Source organism: Triticum urartu, chromosome 7, assembly GCF_003073215.2.
Source record: "Triticum urartu cultivar G1812 chromosome 7, Tu2.1, whole genome shotgun sequence".
NCBI lineage: Eukaryota > Viridiplantae > Streptophyta > Magnoliopsida > Poales > Poaceae > Triticum > Triticum urartu.
This window is the reverse complement of record NC_053028.1, coordinates 11,013,539-11,034,548: the sequence shown is the minus strand read 5'-3', so window position 1 is coordinate 11,034,548 and position 21,010 is coordinate 11,013,539. Positions and strand designations below refer to the sequence as shown.

Below are 21,010 nucleotides of genomic sequence, written 5' to 3'. Positions count from 1 at the left end.
CATTGTGACAGGCCACACTAGCCACATCTTCCACTCGTGTCGTTACTATTATTCTACTCCCATTTCCATTTTCTGGAAAAGCAAGACTAATAGTATTCCATGCTGATTGATCCCACAAGTCATCAAGTACAATAAGGTACCTGTTGAAATGTTTGCACAGGTTACATCGTATCAGAATATGACTAAGTTGAAGACAGAAGCATCAAAAATTAAAATGGACTAGATGAAAGAAATATGTTGCTCATATGGCTAAATTAGCATGATCACATAATATTCAAGACGGGATAACAATGCCTGGCCGAAGAACGTTCATTATCATTTGGTCAGCTTATGCCTGTATATTGTAGTCACCTAGCATTCTTCACCTATGAGTATTCGGTCCTGTCTCTCAACCCCTACGAGTATCTTCCAATAAACAACTAAGCAAGTTTTTACATTGAATGAAAAAACATACAAAACTTCAATCAATTGTTCCGAAGGTGTGTTTCTGCTCTAATGTTTTCTTTAAAATTTTGAATATCTACCACGAACGTACAAAACAAGAAAACAACAAAACTTCCTACATGCATGGGCAAGCAACTCTAACCAAAATATGTACTAACCAATTACTTGCTACTTCAAATTGAAGATGAGCAGCCAATGCCAGTGGCTATAGGAAGTAAGTAATTACCTTTTATCTGCGAGATACTTCCTTAGCTCTTCAATGATGTCTTCAAACCCGCAATCATGAGAAGACACACTTATCCCAAGTTTCAATTGTAGGCGATTGAGAAGCACTCTCATATCAGGCTTCTGTGAAACTGAAATGAATGCCACACTCTTGAAATGCCCCCTGATCTTATCATACACCTGTTTGGAAAGTGTAGTTTTACCCAGACCTCCAAAACCAACAACAGACACAACCTTGAGTTTTTTCTGAGTATCCATCAACCAATTGGCAACCTCCCCCCTTGGGCCGTCAATGCCCACAAGGCTAGTTGCCTCCTGGTAGACCGCTGACAGCCGAGGGTCGACACCCACAAAGCTAGGCTTGCAATCATCAATCTTGTAGCTCTCACGTCGAGCATTTGCTTCTACCACAAGAGTCCTGAGCTCTTCCATCTGGTTGGCAATCCTATGAAGCTCGCACAACCTCTTGTGAAGTTCAGCAGCCTCGCCGACGAAGCTTGCTTCAGCATCCTCACCTCCAAATTGGCGCATGAAGTCATCAATGCAATTCTCCATGTCATAGGAGATCTCCCTGACATCATCCCTCCAATTTTTTAGCGCTGGAGCGAGCTCATCCATGAGCTCCAGCTGCTCAAGGACAGCGTTTATGGTGCTCAACTCCTTCTTGAGGAAGGACGCCTGCTTCCTCACCTCTTTGCGCTTAATGTACTCGTCGCCCATGAGCTTGGCAAGCTTGGCACTGAGGGTGCTCATCACCCCAGTTGCCACAATCACTGTTGTTGCCTTCCCCTTACTCTCTAGGCTCACTTTGCCATCCTCCTGCTCTACCTCCAGCGCTGATGGCTGCAGTTCGGATGCTGCAGCGGAATCATCCATCAACTTCAATTCATCCACCAACTTGGAGGCAAAGCCTATCTGCAACAAAAATGAAAAGAAGGTCAGGACAAATCACTAAATAGTTAAATGGTGGATCATATACATTTACTATTGAGTAATTGTACCTGCCCTTCTGTCGAGGTAGCTACATCACTTGTAATAGACCAGTTTGAAATTTCCACATCACCCAGTATTCCACTAATGATAAACCATGTAGCAGGCCTATTCTTTGGGTCATAGTTCATGCATTTTATCCCTATCTCAGCACATACTTTTACTTGTTCCAGTGCTGTCTGGCTCTCTGATGTCCTGAACTTGTTCGTCCAACTTTCAACTATCTGCCAATTTGACAGCCTAGTGAGTTACAAAAAAGCATGGCTTGCATTTTAGAAAAAGCACACCGCCGTATTGATTTAGGACTGGAGACCAAATGCAAGGATACTGCCACAAACAAAATTGAATTTCTCACTTGATCGATTTTAGTGTTAGTAATCTTTTGACACACATAATGACTCAGAAATCAGAACCATCTTTATTTTACGTTTTGTGGAAGATCAGTACAAAGACAACATTCAAATCTTGTCATTTACAAATTCTACTGTTAACTAAATACTCTGATTGAATATGTGTTGCATTTCTGTTCAACAATATTGAGGTTTGTGCTAAGCATGTTGTCTATGATGTTGTTTCTTGGAACCTCATGTATAATATAATTACCTCCTTAACATTGGAGTAGTCCTTATGTCCCATAAGGATCTCCATTATTATAACTCCCAAACTATATATGTCTGTCTTGAAGGTGATTTCTCCCTTGTTTATAAATTCTGGTGCCATATATCCCCTGCATAAAAAATAGTGCAGTTTGTACAATTAGTGAATAAAGTGTATGCGACAAAGTTGGTAGATGGCTGATAAAAACATCAAGTTCTCAAAGAAAATTGCTAGCCTACATCGTCCCATGCTTGTTTTCAGTGATAGCCCGACTCTTGCTTTCACTTAAGCGTCTTGATAGACCGAAATCCGTAATTCTGGGCAGCATGTTGTCATCCAATAGTACATTTTGAGGTTTGAGGTCCATGTGAATAATACGCTGCTTGTGAAGATAATGTACGCCTTCACAGACCCCCTTGATTATTTGATAACGTGTGATCCACTGAAATCGACAAGCTGCATCTGTGGAGAGTATTAAGTATAACAAATAGTTGGCACTATATGCGGAGAGATAGGCTGAACCACACAAGCTCAAAAGGCTGATCAGATTTTACCAGGGAGATAGTCAGCAAGGCACCCTTTGGGCATGTACTCGAAGCAGAGCAGCCTATGCCGCACATCAGCCAAGACACGCTTCCCGTCATATGGCATCAGTACTTGCTGCGTCTCGGAGCAGTATCCGAGAAATCGCACGGTATTCTTGTGCCGGACCCCAGCAAGACAGGTGACCTCGCTTGCGAAATTCTTGTCCAGGATCTCGTACATCTCAAAGAGCTTCTTCACGGCAACGGTGCGACCACTTGGAAGCACGCCCTGCATCTCACATAGAATCGTGTCAGCTAGATTGTCTCTGGTAAATTAATTTCAGAGCGGAGGGTCGGCTTGCTTACCTTGTAAACCGCTCCGAACCCGCCGCTGCCGATTTCATTATCTTCAGAGAAGTTCCCTGTGATGGCCTTGAGAAGCGAGAAAGGCAGATCGACAGGATCCGCACTTTTGTCGAGCAACACTTTCTCCAGAGCAGCAAGTTCGTTGTCTTGGCCGCCATCCGTCATCTTGGTTGTGGAAGTTATAGGTGTTATTCTATTGAAGCATGCATAATTAGTGTTGTTCATTAGCCGTACGTGGAAATAAGGAGAAAACTGGGACCTGCTATTATTCAGTTGTCTGGAAAATAATCATGTTAAAAAAGTCGACTGAAACCAATACAGTACTCTGTTTTGGGGGTAATTGAAGAACTAGTGATTGCAGAAAAAATTAGTACATCTATCTGAAGTCTAAAGTCGATCTAAAAAGTCTGAAAGAGACTGATGGACTTAATTTTTCTCTCGGTTATACTAACAAACAAGAAAAACATCTGTATGAAATTTTTTATCTATGTGAAATCTGAAAGAGACGTGGATCTGAAATGTCTGAAGTAGACGGGCGGACGGGCTTTTTCCCCTCCATTAGTTAGCAACAAAAGAAAAAGGCATTGAAGAAAAAGGGATCCGCTGATTAGATTAGATCTATGGAGGATACGGATCTAACACTAACTAACCAAAAACCAGGGGATGAGTCCCCATCTATCACCATCTTAGTGGCTTACGGTAGGTACCTTTCTTTCTTTGCCAGGGAAGCGGCGCCGCAGACCAAGGATGGCTGCGGTCGGGCCGGATAAGAACCTGACGGGAAGAGTACTTCGCCGGAGAAGTACTTCCGAGGAGGGTGGGGGCTGGAGAGGCGGAATGCGGAGGGGGGAAAGGCCGTGCCCACAATGGAGGCTTGACCTGGATGGAGTCTGCGGGCGGAGACTAACTGAATGGAGTCTGCACTCCAGACTTCACATCCGCGTTTGTCTCCGTGATGCCCGTGAGCCAAATGCTCGTCTCCGGGTGCATCTTACTAGTTACTACTACTAGTTTCCAAATAATTACTAACACCGTAAAACCAACAGTAATCCGGGTTTCCCAAAAGAAAATATAATCCCGGTTTGGACTCAATTGATTCTTTGCTTTTCAAAGCAATATCCATGGTACAACTAGAAGAGGAGGATATATACAATAGGAAATATTTGATTCTTCCCTAAAAAAAAGGAAATATTTGATTCGCTGAAATAACTCGCCCACAAATATATGTCTGTTTTGTCAAAATATAGACTCACTGACACTATCCGAATTACGTTATGAGAATAGTAGCTGGGATTCAGTCCTCTGCTCACTGTGGCAAATGTCCAGACACAAATGAATGGCCAGCTCTTTATGAATGTAAAACTGTTACATGCATCCGACCGAGGGTGATTGTTGCAGATGTTTACAAACTGCCGTGATCCAACGCAGACCATAAAGGCGAGTTTCAGTAAGTGAAAACACCCCATTCAACTGGGTTAACGATGCAGTTTCAGGAAATTGAATGTTGTTCGAGCAACGGACAACGTACGTCATGATCTCCACTATACTCCGGGTTATCTCTGTCTATACTGAGAACTCTGGTGTATTTGACGTCTTCACCTTCATGCCCCAAACAGAAAACCATGGTGTACAACACTGGTTACACCATCTATAATCTCTCTTTTGCCCCGGATACAGATTTTGTTTTGCCATTGAAGTATGCTGTTTATATCCCAAAGAAAAGCATCCGGCATTTCTTTTTTTGCAGAACTACATCAGTACATTCTGTTCAATTTCTTTTTGCCATTCAAGTATTGTACAGAGAAAAAAAGGAAGAAGCAAAACTCATGCATCTAACGAATGTTCAGAAACAGAGTAACACAATATTGCTTCATCCAACAGTCTTGAGCTCAGTCCAGAAGGAATATTGCAGGATGAGGCAAAACTCTTGTGTACGTTTCGAAAAATAATAATAATTAGGTGCCAGTTAGAACCAGTTAACTCACACAAGTGACCGTTTGAAATAGAAATAGCGTATGTATGCATCCATAGAGCTTTGCCTTTTCTTAATTATCGGATCACATGAGTAAACATCGAAAGTAGCTTCCTTTATTTAATCAAAGGTGGGTACAGGGTGGGGAGATCGAGGTCAGAATAATGCCTAAAAGTCCAACAAGAACGCTGAGTTAATTAACACTGATGACCTCGGTCGGGTTGTCATTGATCAAGATGCAAACATAAGTTAATTATTAGTTGTTCTGATCGAGTCGAGCATACATTTATAATATACTCCAAGCTTAGCTAGCAACAGCATACTTTATCCATCTGTAAGCCATGGCAGCTAGTTCATAGTTCTTATTAGTAGTACACTACACTCCGGCCAGTCCGTGCATCTTTCTCGATCCAGATCTAGCTAGTCCCAATCCCATCGTAACTTCAGATCCAGGTCGAGCTAGAATCTTAGGCTGAGTTCGAAAAGGCGTACGGTAAGGTTAAATGGCCATTTTTACAACAGGCCTTCCGTACGATGGGTTTTGATACCGCTTGGACGAAGCATGTAGAATCATTTATACAAAAAGGCAGTGCCAGGATAATGACGGCACATGTCATTATTTTCAGACACAAAAGGAATTGAGGCAAGGGGATCCAATGTCTCCAATCTTGTTTAATATCGTCGCTGATATGCTGGCAATCCTAATTGGTAGGGCCAAAGAGGACAGTCAGGTGGGTGGGCTAATGCTGCATCTCGTGGATGGTGGTGTTTTCATTCTTCGGTATGCCGATGACACTATTATTTTCATCGAACATGATTTCGTAAAGGCTAGGGATATTAAGCTAGTTTTATGACTCTTCGAACAACTGTCTGGCTTGAAAATTAATTTCAACAAAAGTGAACTGTTCTACTTTGGACGTGCCTAAGAAGAGAAGAATAATTATAGACAATTGTTTTGCTGTCAGTTGGGATCTCTCCCATTTAGATATTTGCAAAAACCAATTCATCATTGAAAGCTCACCGGCAAAGAGTGGAAGTGCATAGAGGATCAATTTAAGAAAAAGCTTAGTTGTTGGAAATGAAAGCTTATGTCTTATGGGGGTCAGCTAATCCTGATAAACTCCGTGCTTACAAGTATGCAGATGTTCCTTTTGTCCTTCTCTGCGGTACCTGTGGGGATACAGAAAAGATTGGACTTTTATCGATCACTCTTTGTTTGGCAGAGCAATGAGACTAAATCTAAATATAGGTTGGCAAAGTGGGATATAATATGCAGGCCTAAAGATCAAGGGGGTTTAGGTATAGAAAACCTCGAGATAAAGAACAAATGCTTACTCAGTAAATGGTTGTACATATTTTCTTTTGACGACGAGGGAATCTACCATTCTTAAGAAGTTGCTCCCACTACTTCCTATTTTCTCACCATGCACATTATCCACATCAGCGATGTGCCATGTCATCCTCTATTCTTAAATAGCTACCTCCCACTAAGAAATTTTCATGCAATTTGGTGATGCCACGTCATGGCAGACGTCACTTGATTTATTTTTTCTCCTCGCTTCATGTCCGCGCGCTAGCCTGGCCAGACCACTCGCTCGCTCGCCTCTCCTTCTTTTTTCCCTCAAAACGCTGGCCCATCACAGGCCGAAATCTAGCCCATAAGACCGCTTGCTAGCCCCATTCTATCCACTTAATACCTTTCTAACAATGCTACAAATTTGTACACTATGCAGGGCGACGCCAAACTATGCTACAATGAAGATACATGCTTCAGTGCCATACATGCTTCAATGCTACAAATTCCACCTATATTCATGTGTTTCCTATTGACCCAACCTTAATGTGGATTGCCAACTCTACAGAATGCGAAGTTAGATGTGCAGTTTTGTCACTTCAGTTTGGATCCTCACCTTTCTTAGAAATTCATGACAAAAAATCCCGCAGCAACGCGCGGGGCATCATCTAGTATGGATATAGTTATTGCGTAACAAATATCTACACTCCAAAACCCTCGCACAAGTTACGACGCAACCGAATAATTATCCTTTTTGGAAGGGGCTTATGCAAACAAAGGTGGCCTTTTTCAATAGGACCAAATTCACTTTGGGAATGCAAATTCAATTAGGTTTTTGGAAGATACTTCGCTAGGGGACACGCTACTGGCCATGCAGTATCCAACCCTTTACAATATCGATATTACTCCTCTTCCTTACGGCTCCCCTGTGCCTAGTGATTTCTTGTTCTCTTGTACAACGAAAACATACCTTTTGTTAGTATAATTCTGGAATCAGTTCCCTTAAACATACAGTTCAGAAAGTCACTTGTAGGGGAACGATGTGATAGATGGATACATGTTGTGCACGGGTTGATGCAGGTCAGCCTTTCTGATGAGCTAGATACACTACACCAGAGACTTTCAGTGTCAGGAGTATTCTCAATGAAGTATATGTACACAGACCTGATAAAACACTGGTCCAATTCCAAAATCACTACACACTTGGAAAATCAAGGTGCCCTTAAAAATCAAGATTTTTGTGTGGTTCAGTTACAAAGAAGTGGTCATGGCTAAAGATAATCTGCAAACATAGTGAGGTGGGTAGTAAACGAAGTTGTTTCTATGATAGGGATGAATCAATTCAACACTTGTTTCTCGACTGTCCACTTGCCAAGCTACTATGGCACAGTGAATGTGGCATTTAACGTAAGTGCACCTTATACCATAAATACTCTTTTTGAGACTTGGCTAAACGAGGTAGAGCCTAAGTTAGCGGCGCATATTCGAGTCGGAATGTGTGCATTACTTTGGGCCATTTGGAATTACCGGAATGACGCAATTTTTAACGCAGAACACATCACATTTTTTTAGGTAATATACAGGGCAACTGGCTGAATCCGTACGTGGTCGTTACTCAGCCGTGCAGAAGCCAATGAGCATATAACTTTTGGCTGCAACCGATAGGAGACAGTCGTACACGTTATGTACAATCGGTTTGGATGGCGGTCCAACAATAGGCATCTGGTCCTAGATTTTGCTGGTTGTGGCTTTGAGTTCTCCTTTCATGTACCGTACAACACACTTGTTGGATCTTTTGGTTAATTATATAGATGGCTGCATGCGGTGCAGAAGCCGACGATAATCCTCCTTTTCTGGGAAAAAAAAGGACGTCAGGCTCCTCCAACTCATCTGATGAAGATTGGCAGAGTGGACAGAGTAACGAGAAGTACTGACGAGGGTGTGGAGATGAAACACGTGTCCCATGAGTTCCTTGGCTTCTGGCTTCGGCCAGAAGAGGCGCTGCCCGAGGTGGAGATCATAAACAACTACACCGTCTTCATGGAGTACCTCTGATGATGAGGGGACTGGGTTTTCTCGTGGTGACATGGACCACCGTCGTCCTGTTCGGCGGCTTCGTCTCCGTGCATACACGTGAGCTCCGTCCCTGGATCGAGGTCAGAATATTCCAACAAGAATGCTGAATTAATTAACGGAGATGACCTCGATCGAGTTGCTGTTGGTCAAGATGCAAACATAAGTTAATTATTAGTTGTTCTGTTCGAGTTGAGCATACATTCATAATATACTCCAAGCTTAGCCGGCAATGGTAGCCAGTTGTTCATATTGATGAAACACATATCATCCAATTCATCATTTAAAAACAAGGGAACGAGATATTGACTTCATAGTTCATATTAGTTGTACACTACACTAATTTGAAATTTATGCAGCAGCCAACATTTGAAATTTAACATAATTTTTCTAAAGGGCGCTTTAATACTTAAAAGGTTTAAGCTTGAAATTTAACATATGTATTTATACTAAACATTATGTTGATTGGCGACCAATTTGAGACTGAGAGTGATTGTTGCATATAGCTATTCAACTGTAAGAGAACTGCACGTTCTTATTTTTGGTGGCTATTCAATTGGTTTAACATATACAATGATAATATCCGAAAGGCCATAGACTGATCTTTATTAAGAGGGTGGAAGCAGAGGTTACAAGAAGAAACTCAACAGAGCGAGCTGAGGTATAGGTCAACTCCAGCTTCAAACTGCATGGGTCCCTACACTATGTAGGAGCTGGAAAAGACATAAGAAAATTCAAATTTAAAAAATACAGCCAGTTGCTCTCCAATATCTCACATCTTTCCGGAGGAAGCTGCAATGGAGCCCATTAAAGATTTTCCAAACTCGCCAACGAACAAAGATTGCCACTGTGTTGAAGTCACGCCACATGTTTTGTGGAGCTCCCTTTCTAGCCTGTAGCCACCATTCTGCAGAAGCCTGATGCTCAGCAGCTGGAACAGGGAAGTCGGCAGCGGTGCAGGCATGCACACGATTCCATGATACACTCTGTGTGAATCGGTGGTGGACAAAAGGATAGATGCATCTTTCTGATGAGACTGGACACAAGGTGAAGGTGTCTTCATTAGGTGTCCAACCACGGCGTTGAAGATTGTCAGTTGTTACTAGATAGTGCTGATTAAACACTAGGCACATAAAAAACTTGCACTTGTTGGATAATCAGCAACTGAACCTTTACTGAGGGCCAAAGGCCAGTACATATACAGGTGTGGCAAAGTGCAGAAAAGCCCCTTATACAATGGGGATGTACACAATGAACTATACACTTCTAACCCCCCCCCCCCCTCAAACTCATGGTGGATCAACAACGCTGAGTTTGGAGAGGGAAAATCCATGCTGCGCTCGAGTCTGTGCCTTCGTGAAGAAGTCAGCCAACTGTAACTCGGAGGGCACATAGTGAAGAGCGAGAGTCTGATCCTGCACAGCAGCACGCACAAAGTGGGCATCCACACCGATGTGCTTGGTGAGCTCATGCTTCACCGGGTCACGCGCAATACTGATAGCACCAGTACTGTCGGACAGGAGAGGAGTTGAGGTAGTAGCAGACACACCAAAATCCTCAAGTAACCACCGTAACCAGATCACCTCAGCCGTCAACATAGCCATGGCTCGCAACTCAGCCTCAGTACTCGAGCGAGAAACTGCAGTCTGCTTCTTTGTCTTCCAGGCAATAAGAGAGCCACCAAGAAAGACACAGTAAGCAGAGAGCGAGTGTCGATCAGAGGGATCACTAGCCCAGGTAGCATCAGAGTAGGCCTGGAGCTCAAGAGAGCTGGAGCAGGGAAAGAAAAGGCCCTGAGAGATCGTTCCACGAAGATATCGTAGAACACGGAGGAGGTGACTATAGTGGACAGAGGTGGGGTCTGAAACAAACTGACTCAGGATGTGGACAGGATAGGAGATGTCAGGACTGTTGGAGAACGTTGCAGAAAACAAAAAAATTTCCTACGTTTCACCAAGATCAATCTATGGAGTCAACTAGCAGCGAGAGGAGAGTGCATCTACATACCCTTGTAGATCGCGAGCGGAAGCGTTCAAGAGAACAGGGATGATGGAATCGTACTCGCCGTGATCCAAATCACTGATGACCAAGTGCCGAACGGACGGCACCTCCGCGTTCAACACACGTGCGGTTGGGGAAGACGTCTCCTCCTTCTTGATCCAGCAAGGGAAGGAGAGGTTGATGGAGATCCAGCAGCACGACGGCGTGGTGGTGGATGCAGCAGTAATCGTAGCAGGGCTTCGCCGTGCTTCTGCGAGAGGGAGAGGTGTAGCAGGGGAGAGGGAAGCGCCAAGACTTGGGGTGCGGCTGCCCTCCCTCCCCCCCTTTATATAGACCCCCTAGGGGGGCGCCGGCCCTAGGAGATGGGATCTCCTTGGGGGGGGGGCGGCCAAGGGGGAGGCTTGCCCCCCAAGGCAAGTGGAGGCGCCCCCCACCCTAGGGTTCCCAACCCTAGGCGCAGGGGGGCCCAAGGGGGGCGCACCAGCCCACTAGGGGCTGGTTCTCCTCCCCACTTCAGCCCACGGGGCCCTCCGGGATTGGTGGCCCCACCCGGTGGACCCCCGGGACCCATCCGGTGGTCCCGGTACAATACCGGTGACTCCGAATCCTTCCCGATGGCCGAAAATGCACTTCCTATATATGATTCTTCACCTCCGGACCATTCCGGAACTCCTCATGACGTCCGGGATCTCATCCGGGAATCCGAACAACTTTCGGGTTGCTGCATACCAATATCTCTACAACCCTAGCGTCACCGAACCTTAAGTGTGTAGACCCTGCGGGTTCGGGAGACACGTAGACATGACCGAGACGACTCTCCAGTCAATAACCAACAGCGGGATCTGGATACCCATGTTGGCTCCCACATGCTCCTCGATGATCTCATCAGATGAACCATGATGTCGATGATTCAAGTAATCCCGTATACAATTCCCTTTGTCAATCGGTACGTTACTTGCCCGAGATTCGATCGTCGGTATCCCAATACCTCGTTCAATCCCGTTACCGTCAAGTCACTTTACTCGTACCGTAATGCATGATCCCGTGACCAAACACTTGGTCACATTGAGCTCATTATGATGATGCATTACCGAGTGGGCCCAGAGATACCTCTCCGTCATACGGAGTGACAAATCCCAGTCTCGATCCGTGTCAACCCAACAGATGCTTTCGGGGATGCCTGTAGTATACCTTTATAGTCACCCAGTTACGTTGTGACGTTTGGCACACCCAAAGCACTCCTACGGCATCCGGTAGTTACACGATCTCATGGTCTAAGGAAATGATACTTAACATTGGAAAAGCTTTAGCAAACGAACTACACGATCTTGTGCTAGGCTTAGGATTGGGTCTTGTCCATCACATCATTCTCCTAATGATGTGATCCCATTATCAATGACATCCAATGCCCATAGTCAGGAAACCATGACTATCTATTGATCAACGAGCTAGTCAACTAGAGGCTCACTAGGGACAGGTTGTGGTCTATGTATTCACACATGTATTACGATTTCCGAATAACACAATTATAGCATGAACAGTAGACAATTATCATGAACAAGGAAATATAATAATAATCCTTTTATTATTGCCTCTAGGGCATATTTCCAACAGTCTCCCACTTGCACTAGAGTCAATAATCTAGTTACATTGTGATGAATCGAACACCCATAGAGTTCTGGTGTTGATCATGTTTTGCCCTAGGGAGAGGTTTAGTCAATGGATCTGCGACATTCAGATCCATATGTACTTTACAAATATCTATGTCTCCATCTTGAACATTTTCACGAATGGAGTTGAAGCGACGCTTGATGTGCCTGGTCTTCTTGTGAAATCTGGGCTCCTTGGCAAGGGCAATAGCTCCAGTGTTGTCACAGAAGAGAGCGATCGACCCCGACGCATTGGGTATGACTCCTAGGTCGGTGATGAACTCCTTCATCCAGATTGCTTCATGCGCTGCTTCCGAGGCTGCCATGTATTCTGCTTCACATGTAGATCCCGCCACGACGCTTTGCTTGCAACTGCACCAGCTTACTGCCCCACCATTCAAAATAAACACGTATCCGGTTTGTGACTTGGAGTCATCCAGATCTATGTTTAAGCTAGCGTCGACGTAACCCTTTACGACGAGCTCTTCGTCACCTCCATATACGAGAAACATGTCCTTAGTCCTTTTCAGGTACTTCAGGATATTCTTGACCGCTGTCCAGTGTTCCATGCCGGGATTACTTTGGTACCTTCCTACCAAACTTACGGCAAGGTTTACATCAGGTCTGGTACACAGCATGGCATACATGATAGACCCTATGGCTGAGGCATAGGGGACGACACTCATCTTTTCTCTATCTTCTGCCGTGGTCGGACATTGAGCTGAGCTCAATTTCACACCTTGCAACACAGGCAAGAACCCCTTCTTGGACTGAACCATATTGAACTTCTTCAATATCTTATCAAGGTATGTGCTTTGTGAAAGACCTATGAGGCGTCTTGATCTATCTCTATAGATCTTGATGCCTAATATATAAGCAGCTTCTCCAAGGTCCTTCATTGAAAAACACTTATTCAAATAGGCCTTAATGCTGTCCAAAAGTTCTATATCATTTCCCATCAAGAGTATGTCATCCACATATAATATGAGAAATGCTACAGATCTCCCACTCACTTTCTTATAAACGCAGGCTTCTCCATAAATCTGCATAAACCCAAACGCTTTGATCATTTCATCAAAGCGAATGTTCCAACTCCGAGATGGTTGCACCAGCCCATAAATAGAGTGTTGGAGCTTGCATACCTTGTTAGCATTCTGAGGATCGACAAAACCTTCCAGCTGCATCACATACAATTCTTCCTTAAGAAAGCCATTGAGGAATGCCGTTTTGACGTCCATTTGCCATATCTCATAATCATAGTATGCGGCAATTGCTAACAAGATTCGGACGGACTTCAGCTTCGCTACGGGTGAGAAGGTCTCATCGTAGTCAACCCCTTGAACTTGTCGATAACCCTTAGCGACAAGTCGAGCTTTATAGATGGTAACATTACCATCCGCGTCCGTCTTCTTCTTAAAGATCCATTTATTCTCTATCGCTCGCCGATCATCGGGCAAGTCTGTCAAAGTCCATACTTTGTTTTCATACATGGATCCTATCTCGGATTGCATGGCTTCAAGCCATTTGTTGGAATCTGGGCCCGCCATTGCTTCTTCATAGTTCAAAGGTTCACCGTTGTCTAACAACATGATTTCCAGGACAGGGTTGCCGTACCACTTTGGTGTGGAACGTGTCCTTGTGGACCTACGAAGTTCAGTAGCAACTCGATCTGAAGTTTCACGATCATCATCATTCACCTCCTCTCTAATCGGTGGAGGCACCACAGAAACATTTTCTTGATCTGCGCTACTCTCCGGTTCAAGAGGTAATACTTCATCAAGTTCCACTTTCCTCCCACTTACTTCTTTCGAGAGAAACTCTTTCTCTAGAAAGGACCCGTTCTTGGCAACAAAGATCTTGCCTTCGGATCTGAGGTAGAAGGTATACCCAATGGTTTCCTTAGGGTATCCTATGAAGACGCATTTTTCCGACTTGGGTTCGAGCTTTTCAGGTTGAAGTTTCTTGACATAAGCATCGTATCCCCAAACTTTTAGAAACGACAGCTTAGGTTTCTTCCCAAACCATAATTCATACGGTGTCGTCTCAACGGATTTAGACGGTGCCCTATTTAAAGTGAATGTAGCTGCCTCTAGAGCATATCCCCAAAATGATAGCGGTAAATCAGTGAGTGACATCATAGATCGCACCATATCCAATAGAGTGCGATTACGACGTTCGGACACACCGTTACGCTGAGGTGTTCCAGGCGGCGTGAGTTGTGAAACGATTCCACGTTTCCTTAAGTGCGTATCAAATTCGTGACTTAAATATTCTCCCCCACGATCTGATCATAAGAACTTGATTTTTCTGTTACGTTGATTCTCAACCTCACTCTGAAATTCCTTGAACTTTTCAAAGGTCTCAGACTTGTGTTTCATTAAGTTGACATACCTATATCTACTCAAGTCATCAGTGAGAGTGAGAACATAACGATAGCCACCGCGAGCCTCAACACTCATTGGACCGCACACATCAGTATGTACGATTTCCAATAAGTTGGTTGCTCGCTCCATTGTTCCGGAGAACGGAGTCTTGGTCATCTTCCCCATGAGGCATGGTTCGCATGTGTCAAATGATTCGAAATCAAGAGACTCCAAAAGTCCATCTGTATGGAGCTTCTTCATGCGTTTGACACCTATGTGACCAAGGCGGCAGTGCCACAAGTATGTGGGACTATCATTATCAACCTTACATCTTTTGGTATTCACACTATGAATATGTGTAACATTACGTTTGAGATTCATTAAGAATAATCCATTCACCAACGGGGCATGACCATAAAACATATCTCTCATATAAATAGAACAACCATTATTCTCGGATTTAAATGAGTAGCCATCTCGCATTAAACGAGATCCAGATACAATGTTCATGCTCAAAGCTGGCACTAAATAACAATTATTGAGGTTTAAAACTAATCCCGTAGGTAAATGTAGAGGTAGCGTGCCGACGGCGATCACATCGACCTTGGAACCATTCCCGACGCGCATCGTCACCTCGTCCTTCGCTAGTCTTCGTTTATTCCGCAGCTCCTGTTTTGAGTTACAAATATGAGCAACCGCACCGGTATCAAATACCCAGGAGCTACTACGTACTGGTAATGTACACATCAATTGCATGTATATCACATATACCTTTAGTGTTGCCGGCCTTCTTGTCTGCTAAGTATTTGGGGCAGTTCCGCTTCCAGTGTCCCTTTCCCTTGTAATAAAAACACTTAGTCTCAGGCCTAGGTCCATTCTTTGACTTCTTCCCGGTAGCTGGCTTAACGGGCGTGGCAACTTCCTTGCCGTCCTTCTTGAAGTTCTTCTTCCCCTTGCCTTTCTTGAACTTAGTGGTTTTATTCACCATCAACACTTGATGTTCCTTTTTGATTTCTACCTCTGCTGATTTCAGCATTGAATACACCTCAGGAATGGTCTTTTCCATCCCTGCATATTGTAGTTCATCACAAAGCTCTTGTAGCTAGGTGGGAGCGACTGAAGGATTCTGTCAATGACCGCCTCGTCCGGGAGGTTAATGTCCAGCTGGGACAAGCGGTTGTGTAACCCAGACATTTTGAGTATGTGCTCATTGACAGAACTATTTTCCTCCATCTTACAACTGTAGAACTTGCCGGAGACTTCATATCTCTCGACCCGGGCATGAGCTTGGAAAATCATTTTCAGCTCTTCGAACATCTCATATGCTCCGTGCTTCTCAAAACGCTTTTGGAGCCCTGGTTCTAAGCTGTAAAGCATGCCGCACTGAACGAGGGAGTAATCATCAGCACGCTGCTGCCAAGCATTCATAACGTCTTGGTTCTCTGGGATGGGCGCTTCACCTAGCGGAGCTTCTAGGACATATTGTTTCCTGGCAGCTATGAGGATGATCCTCAGGTTCCGGACCCAGTCCGTATAGTTGCTGCCATCATCTTTCAGCTTGGTTTTCTCTAGGAACGCGTTGAAGTTGAGGTTGACATTAGCGTGGGCCATTTGATCTACAAGACATATTGCAAAGTTTATTTAGACTAAGTTCATGATAATTAAGTTCATCTAATCAAATTATTTAATGAACTCCCACTCAGATTAGACATCCCTCTCGTCATCTAAGTGTTACATGATCTAACTCAACTAGGCCGTGTCCGATCATCATGTGAGACGGACTAGTCATCATCGGTGAACATCTCCATGTTGATCGTATCTTCCATACGACTCATGTTCGACCTTTCGGTCTCTTGTGTTCCGAGGCCATGTCTGTACATGCTAGGCTCGTCAAGTCAACCTAAGTGTATTGCGTGTGTAAATCTGGCTTACACCCGTTGTATGCGAACGTTAGAACCTATCACACCCGATCATCACGTGGTGCTTCGGAACAACGAACTTTCGCAACGGCGCACAGTTAGGGGGAACACTTTCTTGAAATTTATTGTGAGGGATCATCTTATTTACTACCGTCGTTTCTAAGTAAATAAGAAGCATAAACATGATAAACATCACATGCAATCAAATAGTGACATGATATGGCCAATATCATATGGCTCCTTTTGATCTCCATCTTTGGGGCGCCATGATCATCTTCGTCACCGGCATGACACCATGATCTCCATCATCGTGTATTCATGAAGTTGTCACTTCAACTATTACTTCTACTACTATGGCTAACGCTTTAGCAATAAAGTAAAGTAATTACATGACGTTTATGTTGACACGCAGGTCATAAATAAATTAAGACAACTCCTATGGCTCCTGCCGGTTGTCATACTCATCGACATGCAAGTCGTGATTCCAATTACAATAACATGATCATCTCATACATCACATATATCATGCATCACAACTTTTGGCCATATCACATCACAAAGCACTTGCTGCAAAAACAAGTTAGACGTCCTCTAATTGTTGTTGCATGTTTTACGTGGCTGCAATAGGGTTCTAGCAAGAACGTTTTCTTACCTACGTGAAAACCACAACGTGATTTGCCAACTTCTATTTACCCTTCATAAGAACCCTTTTCGTCGAATCCGCTCCAACTAAAGTGGGAGAGACAGACACCCGCTAGCCACCTTGTGCAACTTGTGCATGTCAGTCGATGGAACCTGTCTCACGTAAGCGTACGTGTAAGGTCGGTCCGGGCCGCTTCATCCCACAATACCGCTGAAGCAAAATAAGACTAGTAGTGGCAAGAAGGTTGACAACATCTACGCCCACAACAAATTTGTGTTCTACTCGTGCAAAGAGAACTACGCATAGAGCTAGCTCATGATGCCACTGTTGGAGAACGTTGCAGAAAACAAAAAAAATTCCTATGTTTCACCAAGATCAATCTGTGGAGTCAACTAGCAACGAGAGGAGAGTGCATCTACATACCCTTGTAGATCGCGAGTGGAAGCGTTCAAGAGAACGGGGATGATGGAGTCGTACTCGCCGTGATCCAAATCACCGATGACCAAGTGCCGAACGGACGGCACCTCCGCGTTCAACACACGTACGGTTGGGGAAGACGTCTCCTCCTTCTTGATCCAGCAAGGGAAGGAGAGGTTGATGGAGATCCAGCAGCACGACAGTGTGGTGGTGGATGCAGCAGTAATCGCAGCAGGGCTTCGCCGAGCTTCTGTGAGAGGGAGAGGTGTAGCAGGGGAGAGGGAGGCGCCAAAACTTGGGGTGCGACTGCCCTCCCTCCCCCCCTTTATATAGGCCCCCTGGGGGGCGCCGGCCCTAGGAGATGGGATCTCCTTGGGGGGGCAAGGGGGAGGCTTGCCCCCCAAGGCAAGTGGAGGCCCCCCCCCACCCTAGGGTTCCCAACCCTAGGCGCAGGGGTGGCCCAAGGGGGGGGGGGCGCACCAGCCCACTAGGGCCTGGTTCTCCTCCCCACTTCAGCCCACGGGGCCCTCCGGGATGGGTGGCCCCACCTGGTGGACCCCCGGGACCCATCCGGTGGTCCCGGTACAATACCGGTGACTCCGAATCCTTCCCGATGGCCGAAACTGCACTTCCTATATATAATTCTTCACCTCCGGACCATTCCGGAACTCCTCGTGACGTCCGGGATCTCATCCGAGACTCCGAACAACTTTCGGGTTGCTGCATACTAATATCTCTACAACCCTAGTGTCACCGAACCTTAAGTGTGTAGACCCTACGGGTTCGGGAGACACGCAGACATGAACGAGACGACTCTTCGGTCAATAACCAACAGCGGGATCTGGATACCCATGTTGGCTCCCACATGCTCCACGATGATCTCATCGGATGAACCACGATGTCGAGGATTCAAGTAACCCCGTATACAATTCCCTTTGTCAATCGGTACGTTACTTGCCTGAGATTCGATCGTCGGTATCCCAATACCTCGTTCAATCCCGTTACCGTCAAGTCACTTTACTCGTACCGTAATGCATGATCCCGTGACCAAACACTTGGTCACATTGAGCTCATTATGATGATGCATTACCGAGTGGGCCCAGAGATACCTCTCTGTCATACGGAGTGACAAATCCCAGTCTCGATCCGTGTCAACCCAACAGATGCTTTCGGGGATGCCTGTAGTATACCTTTATAGTCACCCAGTTACGTTGTGACGTTTGGCACACCCAAAGCACTCCTACGGCATCCGGTAGTTACACGATCTCATGGTCTAAGGAAATGATACTTAACATTGGAAAATCTTTAGCAAACGAACTACACGATCTTGTGCTAGGCTTAGGATTGGGTCTTGTCCATCACATCATTCTCCTAATGATGTGATCCCGTTATCAATGACATCCAATGCCCATAGTCAGGAAACCATGACTATCTGTTGATCAACGAGCTAGTCAACTAGAGGCTCACTAGGGACAGGTTGTGGTCTATGTATTCACACATGTATTACGATTTCCGGATAACACAATTATAGCATGAGCAATAGACAATTATCATGAACAAGGAAATATATTAATAATCCTTTTATTATTGCCTCTAGGGCATATTTCCAACAAGGACGCGTAACAGCAAGATAGACAAGGCTGCCAACGAGGCGATGATAGCGAGTGGGATTAGGAAGAGGGTCACCATCAGAGGCACGAAGCTGAACGTTGAGCTCCATAGGAGTCACAACAGTGCGCTCATCACCAAGAGCATCACGAGCAAGAAGATCCTGAATATATTTTTCTTGGGAGATGTAGAATCCATCAGGGGTCGAGGAGATCTCAATCCCAAGAAAATAGCGAAGAGGACCAAGACCAGTCATGAGAAACTGGTCTCGAAGGCGAGCCTTAACAAAGGCAATGTACTCAGAGTCGTCACCAGTGATGATCATGTCATCAGCATAGAGAAGGAGAAGAGTCCGACCACGAGGAGACGTGTGAACAAACAACGCAGGATCATGATTACTGGGCAAGAAACCAGCGACAGTCACCACAGAGGCGAAGCGCTCAAACCAGGCGTGAGGGGCCTGTTTGAGACCATAGAGGGAGCGGCGAAGTCTACAGACCATACCATCAGGAGCATAGTACCCCGGTGGTGGCTGCATATAAACCTCCTCACGCAACTCGCCATTGAGAAAAGCGTTCTCAACATCAAGTTGAGAGATAGACCATGTTGGAAATATGCCCTAGAGGCAATAATAAATTGATTATTATTATATTTCCTTGTTCATGATAATCGTTTATTATCCATGCTATAATTGTATTGATAGGAAACTCAGATACATGTGTGGATACATAGACAACACCATGTCCCTAGTAAGCCTCTAGTTGACTAGCTCGTTGATCAATAGATGGTTACGGTTTCCTGACCATGGACATTGGATGTCGTTGATAACGGGATCACATCATTAGGAGAATCATGTGATGGACAAGACCCAATCCTAAGCCTAGCACAAAGATCGTGTAGTTCGTATGCTAAAGCTTTTCTAATGTCAAGTATCATTTCCTTAGACCATGAGATTGTGCAACTCCTGGATACCGTAGGAATGCTTTGGGTGTGCCAAACGTCACAACGTAACTGGGTGGCTATAAAGGTACACTACGGGTATCTCCGAAAGTGTCTGTTGGGTTGGCACGAATCGAGACTGGGATTTGTCACTCCGTGTGACGGAGAGGTATCTCTGGGACCACTCGGTAGGACATCATCATAATGTGCACAATGTGATCAAGGAGTTGATCACGGGATGATGTGTTACGCAACGAGTAAAGAGACTTGCCGGTAACGAGATTGAACAAGGTATCGGGATACCGACGATCGAATCTCGGGCAAGTACAATACCGCTAGACAAAGGGAATTGAATACAGGATTGATTGAATCCTCGACATTGTGGTTCATCCGATGAGATCATCGTGGAACATGTGGGAGCCAACATGGGTATCCAGATCCCGCTATTGGTTATTGACCGGAGAATGTCTCGGTCATGTCTGCATGGTTCCCGAACCTGTAGGGTCTACACACTTAAGGTTCGATGACGCTAGGGTTATAAAGGAAGTTTGTATGTGGTTACCGAATGTTGTTCGGAGTCCCGAATGAGATCCCGGACGTCACGAGGAGTTCCGGAATGGTCCGGAGGTAAAGATTTATATATAGGAAGTCATCATACGGTCACCGGAATAATTCGAGGGTTGCCGGTATTGTACCGGGACCACCGAAGGGGTTCCTGGGGTCCACCGGGAGGGTCCACCTGCCCCGGAGGGTCCTATGGGCTGTATGTGGAGAGGGACCAGCCCCTTAGTGGGCTGGGCGCCTCCCCCCTAGGGCCCATGCGCCTAAGGGTTTGAGGAACCCTAAAGGGGGCGCCCCCTTGCCTTGGGGAGCAAGGCACCCCCTCCTGGCCGCCGCCCCCTCCTCAGATGGGATCTGAGGGGGCCGGCCCCCCTCTCCCTTGCCCCTATATATATGTGGGGGGTGGGAGGGTAGCCGCACCAATG

At 45.3% G+C, this 21,010-nt stretch overlaps 1 protein-coding gene across 1 annotated transcript; it reads right to left on the bottom strand.

Moving 5' to 3' along the window:
* Positions 1-7: 7 nt before the first annotated feature.
* Positions 8-4,048, bottom strand: LOC125523211 (CBL-interacting protein kinase 10-like; the record flags this gene model as incomplete). Its single annotated transcript, XM_048688259.1, has 8 exons — positions 3,854-4,048; positions 3,147-3,339; positions 2,811-3,069; positions 2,496-2,718; positions 2,263-2,386; positions 1,671-1,883; positions 671-1,584; positions 8-140 (listed from the first exon to the last, which is right to left on the bottom strand). Coding segments are annotated over exons 2-8 (2,031 nt in total), but the record flags the coding sequence as incomplete, so codon positions are not given.
* Positions 4,049-21,010: the final 16,962 nt, after the last annotated feature.